Source organism: Amblyomma americanum, chromosome 6, assembly GCF_052857255.1.
Source record: "Amblyomma americanum isolate KBUSLIRL-KWMA chromosome 6, ASM5285725v1, whole genome shotgun sequence".
Taxonomy (NCBI): Eukaryota; Metazoa; Arthropoda; class Arachnida; order Ixodida; family Ixodidae; genus Amblyomma; species Amblyomma americanum.
Window position 1 is genome coordinate 39,098,693 of NC_135502.1, and position 11,903 is coordinate 39,110,595.

At 45.5% G+C, this 11,903-nt stretch overlaps 1 protein-coding gene across 1 annotated transcript in view; it reads left to right on the plus strand.

Moving 5' to 3' along the window:
- Window positions 1-10,651, plus strand: part of LOC144136644 (uncharacterized) — a 98,736-nt gene extending 88,085 nt beyond the window's left edge. Inside the window, exons 4-8 of the mRNA XM_077669154.1 lie at window positions 2,091-2,224; window positions 2,809-3,010; window positions 4,483-4,616; window positions 5,335-5,608; window positions 6,637-10,651. Coding sequence (XP_077525280.1) covers window positions 2,091-2,224; window positions 2,809-3,010; window positions 4,483-4,616; window positions 5,335-5,608; window positions 6,637-6,728 — 836 coding nt within the window. The 3' untranslated portion in view covers window positions 6,729-10,651. The remainder of the gene's footprint in view (window positions 1-2,090; window positions 2,225-2,808; window positions 3,011-4,482; window positions 4,617-5,334; window positions 5,609-6,636) is intronic.
- The last annotated feature ends 1,252 nt before the right edge of the window (window positions 10,652-11,903 follow it).

Sequence of the window (11,903 nt, forward strand, 5' to 3'; positions counted from 1 at the left end):
CATTCTTCTTCTAGATCTACCAATCATATAGAATAACTTCACTCACAAGTTCGTTCTTTACTTTTTCTTAATTTTTTGTTTACTCTTTCCGTAGAAAAATACCACAATGTTTAACAAAGTTCCTAGCTTATATTTCAGAAATGAGAGTGTTACGGTTCAAAGAGTGTTACGGTTTAGTATTTTAATCGTAGAGCCCTTATCAAATTTTTTACAGAATTTGCATAAGAACAGGTGCAGGCTTCACTAAGTCACTAATGGCGGGTCGTAAAGTTCAATTTTAATTGTAATTGTATTTCCTGACGAAAAGCACCAAGTTACATTGTTTTATATGCTTAAACGTCAGATCAGTTTACATTATCTTGTTTTCGCAAGTTGCATCGTTCGTGAAGGTGCTTGTTTGGCTGCGAGAAAAAGCCTCGCTCAGGAGCTTCTTCAACAGACGTTCATCTTCGCTTGCACCGCTCACAGCGTTGTGTCTACTCTTCCAGGGTTCACGGGTCTGCTAAAATAAACAAACAAATAAGCTAGTTTGTGAACAAAGTCCTTCAGCGCGAACGGTATTTCATGGGGTACAAGCAGCAAGGTTGTTATCACGAAACTTCTTACCGTCTATAAAATAAGAAGAGCCTGTTTCGTGTTTTGTTGTACGAGGGGGCACGAACCCCTTACTAGATTCAAAACACAACCAAATCCTTCGTCCCTCCCAAAATGCACAGCGACGTTGCAAGCAACGTGCCTCTGATGCTTGCTTTTCTCATCGCGACATGAGGGCCTGTTCGTTACATAAACACCATATCGGCACGGCGGCTTCGTTACAAGTAAGCTTTCCTCATTTTCATTGAAAACGTCTTCGAGAAAAAGCAAACGTGTATTATGGGAGGATCGACACGATTAGGAGCTCTTCCAGGGCCCACGCTCCCTCGAGCCCCGTTTGGTAAGGCTAAACACAACGTGCGACAAACGCAAACAGGTGAGATAAAAAGGAACTGAACTTGCGGTTCAGCAGGAACCGCAAGAACCTTCGATACAGGATCCTTGTTTACTATGAGCCCGACACAGTGTTGTTACCGGTTCAGCTGCATAACTTGCATAACCTGCGGGTGGTGTGTGCAAGCACGTGAGAAAACATTCACGCGCATAATATTGATTTAGATAAATATTGCTAATGTTGATTAAAGTTCGCCGTAGTTTCAACAGGTAAATACTTGAGGTGAAATCACAGCGAAAATTTGTAAATTTCTTCTACGAAATTCGTGTCATCGCACTTATTGGGGGTAAAATTCTCTGAAGTGTGTAACATTAGCGTAACGCGCTGTGTGGTCGTATTTTGCGTAATTACGGTAGTGAGCTTGGAAACTAGTTAGCTGCACCTCAACATTCAAGCAAAAGCTAAGTCTGATCCCAGAAATCTCAGATAATAAGTGTCGGGCAAATCACAGTGCCAGCGGGCCATGTTAAGTTCTTTCTGCGACGCGAAGAAAACACAGAGCTCTACCTAGGCAACGCCGGCAGGCCCGATCGCTTCATGAAAACCTAGAAGCATAGGCACTAAGGATAGAGGAGACTGTAATGGCTGCCGGTACAGGAAAGTGGAACTGTCTAAACCCTTTAATAAAAAAAAACTGCATGGTGCTGAGTTTCTAGGATGCATAAAACACTCACTGGTATGTGCTCAGTTCGAGGACATTCTAAAGTCGACAAATGAAGGAAGGAACTTGCGTGTCTATTTAGACAGTTTTACTGCTACGTCTTTCATTTCGCTACTCATCTACTTTCCCATTCTCTCACTTATAACGGCTATCTTTGGCTGCAATTCGCAACGACTATTGCAGGCATTTGAAAGTGATCGCGGCCGAGTAATTTTATACGTCAGCCGCTCTAGCGGTAATCTTGAGATGCACGCGTCATTCAGTTTATTAATGCAAGGAAAGACAAGGGGTAAACTCAAGACCAGAGCACGTGAACTAGACTGTGCACATACGGCCGCTGACTAGGTGCGTATAGAAATTCACGGCAACTGTTGAGATCAATCTTTGACTCGCGTTCATTCTTTCTTTTTTGCTTACTTTTTCGTATTGTGCTCAATGCAGTGTTACCCAAAAAGGGCCCCGAGATTCGCGGTACCAAGCCCCACTACAGAGTCGGCGACGTGGTCAACGTTACGTGCCACGCGGGAGCGACGAAGCCACCAGCAGTTCTTACGTGGTACATCAACGGTGAAGAGGTCAGTGTGTGTGGGCCACTTAATCTGTCACTACCTATTATAACCCTGGAAATGTTGACGGCAGATGACCTGGCATTTTACCTAGTCAAACGGAAAGCCAGGCCTTCTGTGACTCCCTCACCGTTACTTCGGTGGCAAAATACGGTTTCATTAACGAGAATATTGGAGTTAAAATTTGAACATTTTTGTTTTGTAATTACTCCTATTCAAACTTATAACGTTAGCGATGTCGTCTGGAGACATAAGGTCGCTTCGATTTATTTCCTGCTTTCAGTTTTCATCTTCGTTATGCGATAAAAAAAACTAGAAATAGTGATGAAAAAGTTATTGAATATCAGGGCGCGTAATCCTCCTTTCTGCGTTCTCTTCGACAGAGGATTTACCCTGACATCACCGAAATGTACTTGTAGAAACAGTCGGTGGTGGCGACACCTGTCTGTCATTTTTCGCCCTGTTTTCTAAGAAAGTCTTCACTTTGTCGTAAGAAGGTGGGAATCTAACAGTGTAGATACGCTTCAATTCGTCCTTAGTGTCCCTTAAGGCTTCCCCCCTACATCTCCTCTCCTCTGACGTCAATGCCACAGGTGCCTCCGCAGTACGAGAAGATGTACCCCATCTTCCGTGACCGGGACCAGCTGTACCACTCGTCCCTGGGGATGACCTTCACAGCCGAGTCTCGCCACTTCACCTACGGCATCATGAAGCTCAAGTGCACGGCCACCGTGTCCGAGGCGTACTCGCTCTCCAGCGAGGAGATCGTGGCCGCGCAGGATGCCAAGAGCACGGGTACGACCGAGCGCACGTTTTGTCCATGTGTTCGGCCAAATTCAGCGCGAACGAAGGTTGTGCATAGAACACGTACGCATTGTGTCCCAGTTTTACCATGGTCTACCTTCTTTCTTTCTTTCTTTCTTCCTTTCTTTCTTTCTTTCTTTCTTTCTTTCTTTCTTTCTTTCTTTCTTTCTTCCTTTCTCTCTTTCTTTCTTTCTTTCTTTCTTTTATTTATTTTTTTCTTAGACATTTATCTAAGAGAGGGCTGAGACTAAAGGCTTGGTATCCCCTGACGAGGCCTCAGCCCCCTTGTACTGCCACCGTCAAATGCAACGCTAACATAATAACTAGCGCAAGCACAAGAGTACAAACACGTAAGCTACCAAACGAATAAACGAACACCTTTTGTGGCGCTGCCCTGCTTTCGACGTGGTGCGGGAGCGAGCACTTCAGTCCCTGGGCGGGCACCGACCTGGCACCTTGCAGGAATGGGTCCATCCACCATTACACATCGGATCATCGGACGCACTCCGGCTCTGGCGGGCTTTTCTCCTATACTTCAAGGAAGAAGAAGGGCCTGGCCGTTTCTTCGCAGAGCCGACCACAGGACCACCCCACTTCGAAGAAGAAGTGGAGACCGGCCCTCCTCCCCCTCCCCGACCTCCACCCCCATGAAGCCCCTCATTTCTGCCGCAAGGCTAGGCCTATTTTATGCAGAAATAAAGACGTATAAAAAAAATATCGGCACGGTGTATTGCTACTTCTACGCAACAGTCATCGCTCCCTGGAAGTGAATATCAAGTGTGGTAATATTCAGTTTCCCTAGAGAAAAAAACCTTCGCCTTTAGCTGTTCCGCTTTCAGTAGCCTTGTTCGCGTTTCGTATCACGCTTACAGTGCTTACAACATAAATGTGGAAATGCAGCATGCCAGTGCTCACAGCTCAGTAAAGCGAGCTTACAGTTGACACCATAAAAGTACCGGCGTTTAGTTTATTCATTACTTTTGATTTGTGCCAGCACATGGTGCAAGTCTCCGCTTTCTTGGTCCTGCTCATCGTTTAATGCTATTTACAGGTCATTACGTGGCGCAGAGTAATTTCGCCACTCTAAACAAATTCAAATTTGTGCTTTTGAGCGGGCAGTACGTCTCTTAAAGGTGGTCGTATTATCCCTGTCCGTTTTGATACACAGGTCTATTTTTGCCCTTTAAATTAAAACTAATAACGCGCCTCACACCGTGTCCTGAAATCCATCGGTACCCAAACTCCGCAGAGGTGCAATGAAACCAGGTAATAGCCGGCTTTTGTTTATCGCTAAATACGTCCTCATCACGCTTAACCTTTTGTCCATTTTCTCGTGACGTTACCACCTACGAAAACTAGAATACCTGCAGGCAGCAACCGCCGGAAATTTTAGTAATTTCACCATTTAGCCTGCAGATGGCGCCACTTTCTTGTGATCTGTTTCTTCCCTTCAAACTCTGCAGGCACGGACGACGACAAGCCCTCTATAACGGGTGGCCAGGCGAGCTATCACGTGGGTGATCTGGTGAACGTCACCTGCAGTTACTCGCGTTACGGGCGCCCCGTCGAGCTTCAGTGGCACCTAAACGACAAAGAGGTTCGTAATACCAACCCCTTAATTCCTCGCTCCCGTTGGAGCAATGAGAGCCACTCTGTTTATCAATAAACTCGGCACAATATGAGCCCAATTCCACTTTAACTTTTTTTGCGTTTGTGTGTGACGCAGAAGCACGTCGGACAGAACATTCCTGCAGTGAAAATTATGAAGCAGCAATGAATTTATGCAGGTTAAAATAAAACAGCCGCAGTGTTACGACGGGGAAAAGTAATAGGGGAATTAATGGGCACATGTTGACTGTCATGCCTGCCGGAGTATGTTTTTGGTCAGTAAGCGTGTGCAGTTACAAAAAGCCGCTGCCAAAAGGCATGCCGCTTTTAGTCGGCCTTCTCCATAGATGTCTGGTAGGCGCTCGCCTTCAAGTTATCTATAACATAGTCCTCTGTGAAAGCTACTCGTAGCAGGCAAGTTTCTTGAGTTAAAGAAACGGCCGAATGTCTTACAACTGAACACAAAACAGTAGAGAGTGCAGTATCAACCTCTTAAGGGTTACGTTGTCGCGCATACAGGAAACTAGGCAGTTGTATAACAGTATACTGTGCGCTGCCTCCGGGCTAACGGGATACATTAAAAAAATGAAGCAACAAGATAAGCTGCACGCCAACATAAAGCGTGCCGAGTGACCCAACCATTGGCGGCACAACTGATGCAAAGCTGCGCAGATAGCGAGGAGGAATCGTATACGTGGGGCGCGCAGGTGTCGAACCGGTACCTGGTGCACTACCCGCTCCAGCGGCTCGATTCCGGTCGCCTGGTGACGTCACTGGGCCTGCGGTTCACGGTGCGGCCCAGCCACTTCTTGCACGACGAGATGCGCATCAAATGCACCGCCACGCTGCAGAACGGCGGAAGGGGCCCTCCCACTTCGTCTTCTTCGCCAGGGGGCGACTCGTACTCCGAAAAGGAGTTCGTGCTGGGCAGCAGCCACCGCTCCTCGTCGGGGCTGCACGTTCCCGGACACTACGGGGCCGGTGCGTGGCGGATCCCCTGCTCCAGATGCAGCTCGCATGTTTTGAGGGGAATATAGATATTACGAAGAAAGGAAAGGCGCGGTAACTGCCTCACTCTGGCTGGTTACCTGCATAGCTTTGTCAGGGAAGGGATGAAGGAGTTGAAAGGCTCCGGAGAGAACAGTATGGCGAAAACTATAGGATAACAAGAAGATATGAGTAAAAAGCAAGGATAGAAACTGAAAAGTGCAGAGTACCTTGGTGTGATATGCAGTTTTTCCTTCGGGGACAAGTACACGCTATCGACGGTGCCGTACCCTAGAGGTGACAAATAGCAGAGACAAAATATGTTATCGCATGCGGTCGGGTTTCGATGGAGGCGAAACGCTAAGGCGCCCGTGTGCTGTGCGATGTCAGTGTACGTTAAAGATTCCCTAGGTGGTTGAAATTATTCCGGAACCCTCTACTAGGGCACCTCTTTCTTCCTTTCTTCTCTCAGTCCCTCAATCATTTATCCCTTCCCTTACGGCGCGGTTCACGTGTCCGCCGATATGTGAGACAGATACTGCGCCATTTCCTTTACCCAAAAACCAACTTCCAATTTTCATAATATCTCTTCACATTGCAGTGCTGAAGGCCCTGTTGGAAATCATTTATTATTATTTTTCACTGCGGCACGCTAATCTCAGGCAATTTTCAGCCATTTTCACGTATTCTAGTCACGCGTTTTTGTTTTAGAGAACTGAGAGTCAAGCAATGCACGTTTTATTGCGCTAGATATGCCCTAAAGCGAGTGATCAGAGTGTGGTAAGCGTACAGTCTATTCCAGAAGTTTACGGTCCACCGCACCGCTCCGCGGGCCTATAGAAGCGCGGTGGGCCGTAAACTTTTTGAACCGACGGTGCGCCGATGTGGCCAGCAAAAATGTATTCGATGAAACTCCTCATGCTTGTGTAGAACTATAGACTCACTGTTTACCTCCATTTCTGCTCCTTCCTGTTGCCATTGCGCTTTAAAAAAATTCTGCATTTTCCTCTTCGCTTTTGCAGTTGCCGGCTCCAACAGCTCGCCGCCATCTGCGTCCGTGGTCATCCTTCTCCGAAGCACAGCAATCGCTCTCCTCTTCATGTGTGTTCGATGAGCATGGACTGAAAATTCACACGTTGTCTCCCGTGCAGCTATGCTTGGTTACTGTCTTCGATAATCATGCATCTGCGCCCGACAAGTTTCTTTCACGCGTCAACTTCATTCGCGGCCGTTGTTTTGGGGGACTGAGCAATCATGTACATAATTCAGTGCCTTTGATTCATGTCCTGACTCGCATTGTTGACAAGGAGATCGACCTATGTGGTTGTTACACTGCTCGGGTTCGTGTGTAAGCGAAGTGTGATCGTCGGTGTGACTGCAGTTATTGATATTTGAACAAACTATAAATCTCGTTGAGATAGTGCGTAGAGCCTGACTTCGTGTGACAGTGATACTGCTCCCCTTTTTTTGTAGCTTAGTATAGTGAATTTCTTCCCACGTGCATGGTATATTAGTCTTGTAAATGTGCGATAATAACCTTTGAAAACTGGGGCATAGGGAATTCGAAAAGTTTTTGTTCCTTAATTTTTTCAAAGTTCGTAAGCAACAAGCAACACTGGACGCGAACGACACTATGATCTGGTTTGTATTTGTATATAAAAAGTTTTCACGCAAACATAAAGAATGAGTCAGAATTGCTATGTGTGTTATAACACAGGCTTCTCGGAGTGGGGTGACCGATCTGGTTACTACTTTATAAGCACAGCACGGCTATGCGACTGTATCAAAGATAGGCGAAGAGTTCTACAATGATATCGGCGTGTTTTACGATAAATTAAGTGTTCTTTCACATATCCACTTACGATGCGTTAAGCGAAGATGTACAAATTCTGTTTACAAACCGATGCACAAGCTAGAACTTCTGATGTCATAACTGGTAATATGATGGCACGTATATAATGTTAGTTGCACGAGTGGTCATTGTTTTACCGACGTTGCAAAGCTCACCTTATTAAGTGGAGAGTGAAATATTTGTAGTTTTCCCAAGCATATATTGTTCAAGTGCGCAGATACTAATGGTCACAAGTGGTTATGTACTGCTATGAAATGCATGCGGTCTTGCTGTATTCAGTCCAGTGTGTGAAAGAGATTACGGAGAAGCCAGATCAAGAAACCTGTCGTAGTATGATGGCCGGTACGTCAAGCCGTTTCCTGTCGATATTTTTTCTCACTGTTTCGTAACACTGCCTGTACACGATTTCTGTTACCGTCCTTGTAACTTCCGTTTTATCAAGAGGCGAAAATTTTTTTCACGTGAAGTAATGAGGATAGGGCATCGGGTGTTTTTCGTACTTGCTTTAATCGCTGTAAACTACGTGTTGGTGGGGAGAGCAGTACAGCACGGAAGTACCAACTCAACAGGAAAGCTCAACAGGAAAGTACGCACAAAAACACTGCTTCATAAAACGAGCTTCAGAGTCAAACAGCGAAGTAAATTATTTCGAAAAAGCCAAAGATTTATTACAAAACGATGCTTTCAGTGGTCTGCCTCCTCGCGAGCATGAAGATCCCGGCTCAGTTTGAACGCGTTTTCTGTCAACCAATTTCGACCTCTATCGAGGTCTCATAAGAGAGTCAGCATACAAGCACGAATTTAACAGCGTGGATATCGATTCGCAATAGCGTCTAACTGCATAACTCGACCTACCTCGGTAACTGAGGGGTTAGTTCTTCTATCGCGGCAAGGCAGCACAATTGGACACTTCCGGTGTAATGTTTGTGAGGGGGGGGAGTGACATTTACAGCAAGGTCCAGATGAATGTCCACCACTTATTTAGCTTTTCATCGCACAAGTGTCAAACAAACACATTTGCTGCGCGTCAAAGGGCGTCCGCAGACACAAGCCCACAATGTTCTATGTGAAAATACATATTTGCCCGGCTTCTTGCTTTGGGGGCATTGTGTTTTCTAGTTTGCATTGCACCTCTCACTGGCTCGTCGTTTCATTTATATTTAATTGCGTCGAAAGGTTGTTCTAGCCCATAATAGGAAACGTTTACTGGGCATTAATGCTGCGATGCCAACGGTGATGTTTGTATATAGAGATCAAGAAACAGTAGCGTGTCGCTACGAAATGAGTGAGTGATACCCATGTACGTATCTTCCTTCAAGCAACCTTCCATCGTGGGGGTCTAGTCGTTGAATAAGGCTAACTGTTGGTTCGAACATTGTATATCATTTTTGTCGTGTTTTTTTTTTCTTTTGTATTTTCCCAAAGGTTGAAACGCGCCTACATTTTCTGTAGACCAAATCGATTTTTTTTCTTCTCATTATCTGACGAAGTCTTTGAAAAGTACACAAAATTATGGTGCTAACCCTACGCTGAAACATTGAAAATTAGGGTGGTAAACGGTACTCACAGCGGCAATTGTTCCAAATGATATTTATGTACAAAAAAGTGTTACACCACATTAGCGATGCAAAAATCACACTTTAGCAAATAGAAATTGAACAGGCGAGCTGCTTGCTTCAAACGAAATTATATTTTCTGTTTTAATTTGTATGTTCCCAAATGACGAGATCATACATGCATACGCTGTGGTGATTATCTACTTAATCATTCCTGCCTTGCAATACTACCGTGCCCAACTGTCTCGTAAACCCAATTTACCAGTGATATTGCTGCAGTGGTACATGGGTGAGCATGGGTGAGCGCGAATGCCTCTTGAGAACAAATGAAAAAATTCAGTGAAAACGTACCGTACTAACGTCCATTTGACAGTTACTTGTTTTCAAATTACGACCTTTTGTCATTAAGAATCTAGACGCGCTTTGATTCGCCTCCTTGTAAATGCGTGACGCTTGAACTTGAATTAGTAGGGTGCTTGATCACTATGGTTTAGTTCTTGTAAACCTTTCTTCCATCAATCGTGTCATGTGTCATGGTGCTTTTCCTTGACCGAATGTAATTAATTAAGCCATTGAGACTGCTTGTATGTTCGTTCAAGAGATATATAATGATTCCCGCAAGTGTTTGTGAAATCGCTCGCACCTGTGCGAGCATCATATGTCCCGAAGAACGCCGCTTCACCAGTTCAAGTCCCAGTGCCACACACTGATAGTGATGGTTGTACATACACGCACAGTTGTAAATACACTTTTACTCATCGCCGCGAACTACATAGGGATGTTGAAGATGATAAATATTTCCTGTTAGCAACTCTTTTTCGCATGTGCTCCCCAATTATTGCCTTTCGTTAGCCTAACAGCCAGTTCGTGAGAGTGTAACAAAGGTATAGCTTTAATGTTGTATTTAAAAGATATCTAGTGGCATTCGCAGATTAGACGCGAGAGCAACTGTTTATTCGATAGACTGAACGATTCGCTCGTAATGTCTTTTCCTTAATGTGTGTCTACATTACCAGTTATTTTACATTTGATTCCCCAAAACCAGTACATAAGCTACCGTTTCTTTCTTCGTGTTGGAATAGTTTTCTTAACAGCGTTTGATTTGGTGTTTTTCGCGTATACCGCCATTCGCTTCAGAACTCCTCCAAGAAATTACCAAAAGCGATATTTCACTTCGGCCGTGTTGTATTTAAAAAGGCACAACAATCACCTTTACGAAATTTGTAGAAGGTATTTTTTTCTAACCTTCTTGGTATCTCTATCAAAATACACCTCCGAAGCACTCTGCTGCAGTGCATTCTGTCGAAAAGAGTGACAGCTGAGGGTAGCCGGTGATATTCTACTACCTGCCTTTATGCGCTACGAGTGATAATGATGCCCCTCCCTAGCGTCGGTTCACCACGCCACCAGAAACATATGCCATAGTGCAAGGCATCACTTCTTGATTTTACAGCGCGAACCACTATCACTCACTTCCCAGTGTTGTAAGTAGACAAAGTTGCTTTTACATGAGCCTATTGTCTTGGACACTGTGACCGCCAGAGCCACTAAGTTCGTATGACTGTGAACGCCAAAAGAATGCATGTATGGACGTGGTCAAAAAGAGTGAATAAATATCTTATTACCTCACCTTTCGTTAATGTATTGCTTCATCGGGCATGTGTGCCAAAGACTGTTCGCAGGCGAAACCATCTTTTCTTGCAAGATTTGCGCACTACTCATAAGCATGTAAAAGTGAGAAAACTACATGTCTAGCCCTATTTTAGGCATTTTAGGCCTACTTCTGTCATGGAACCACACCTGGGCGAAGCACGCTACAACGATTGCTGCAATTTGCGCCCCGAGCGGGGACAAAGACAGTGTTTTCCCCTTCGCTAGAAGTATTTCGTGAAACTGCACACTTTTCCATTGTTATGCTAAGGCAAATAATAAAACTGTACTTTGTCGTTAAGGTGTGTTCATCCCAGTTAGGGCGACGGCGCAACTGTATGCCCAGAGGTTTGTTTCTTCGCAAACTGAACGCCCTGAGGTGTCAGCAAGCCAGGACACAGACGCCGACTCAGCTGAGGCCGGCGGGGATCAGCCCACCGCCAAAGCACGCCATCGCGCCGAGCCAAAGCCGAGGTGGGCGCGTCCGCCGACTTCTCCTCGCGCTGTGATCGCGCGTTCGAACGCAGCGGTCGCCGGGGGGAATGACATCATTATCGACAGGCTGCCCGCTGTCACGCGACCAGCGTCCCTTCCAGCCGCCTGAACAATATTGTCCGGGTGCACCTACCACGGATCGACGCTTATCCTGCAGGCGGCCATCGCGATGCACAATGCACACGTCAGCGACAACTACCAACAAGCTGCAATGTCCACATAAGTTTGGGGCTTGGTATGGCGGTGTATTCCACTTCTACAAAGGGCAGATGGCAATATGGCCGCTGTCAGCGCTTTGAAGGTCGTATTAAGCTACTGTGGAGCCGGCAGCAAAAGTTTACGGGATGCGTGTGGTCAGGAACAAATTGACTGTAGCGCTGCCTCGCGACCAAGCCGTCGGGTAGTGACATCAACTAAGAATGCATGTTTCTTCATGCTTTCAGGCCATTGAGTCGATTTATTAGCGTGACAGCGCCGAAATATTCTTTCTTCCGCATAATTGCTTTCAGCGAACTTTGATGCCAACTGTAGACACAAGAGATATTTGTTTATACTGACTGCCATGTTAAATGGAAGTGTTGAAGAGCCACTTCAGCCAGATTTTGACGGCACAACAGTTGTTTAGTTTATTAGCAAATGACAAATGAATGGCGATTACAAATGGCCACGTTATCATCACCGCGCAGGGGTTTTCTAATAGTACAAACACGACTCTGGGCTTATATCTAATTATTAC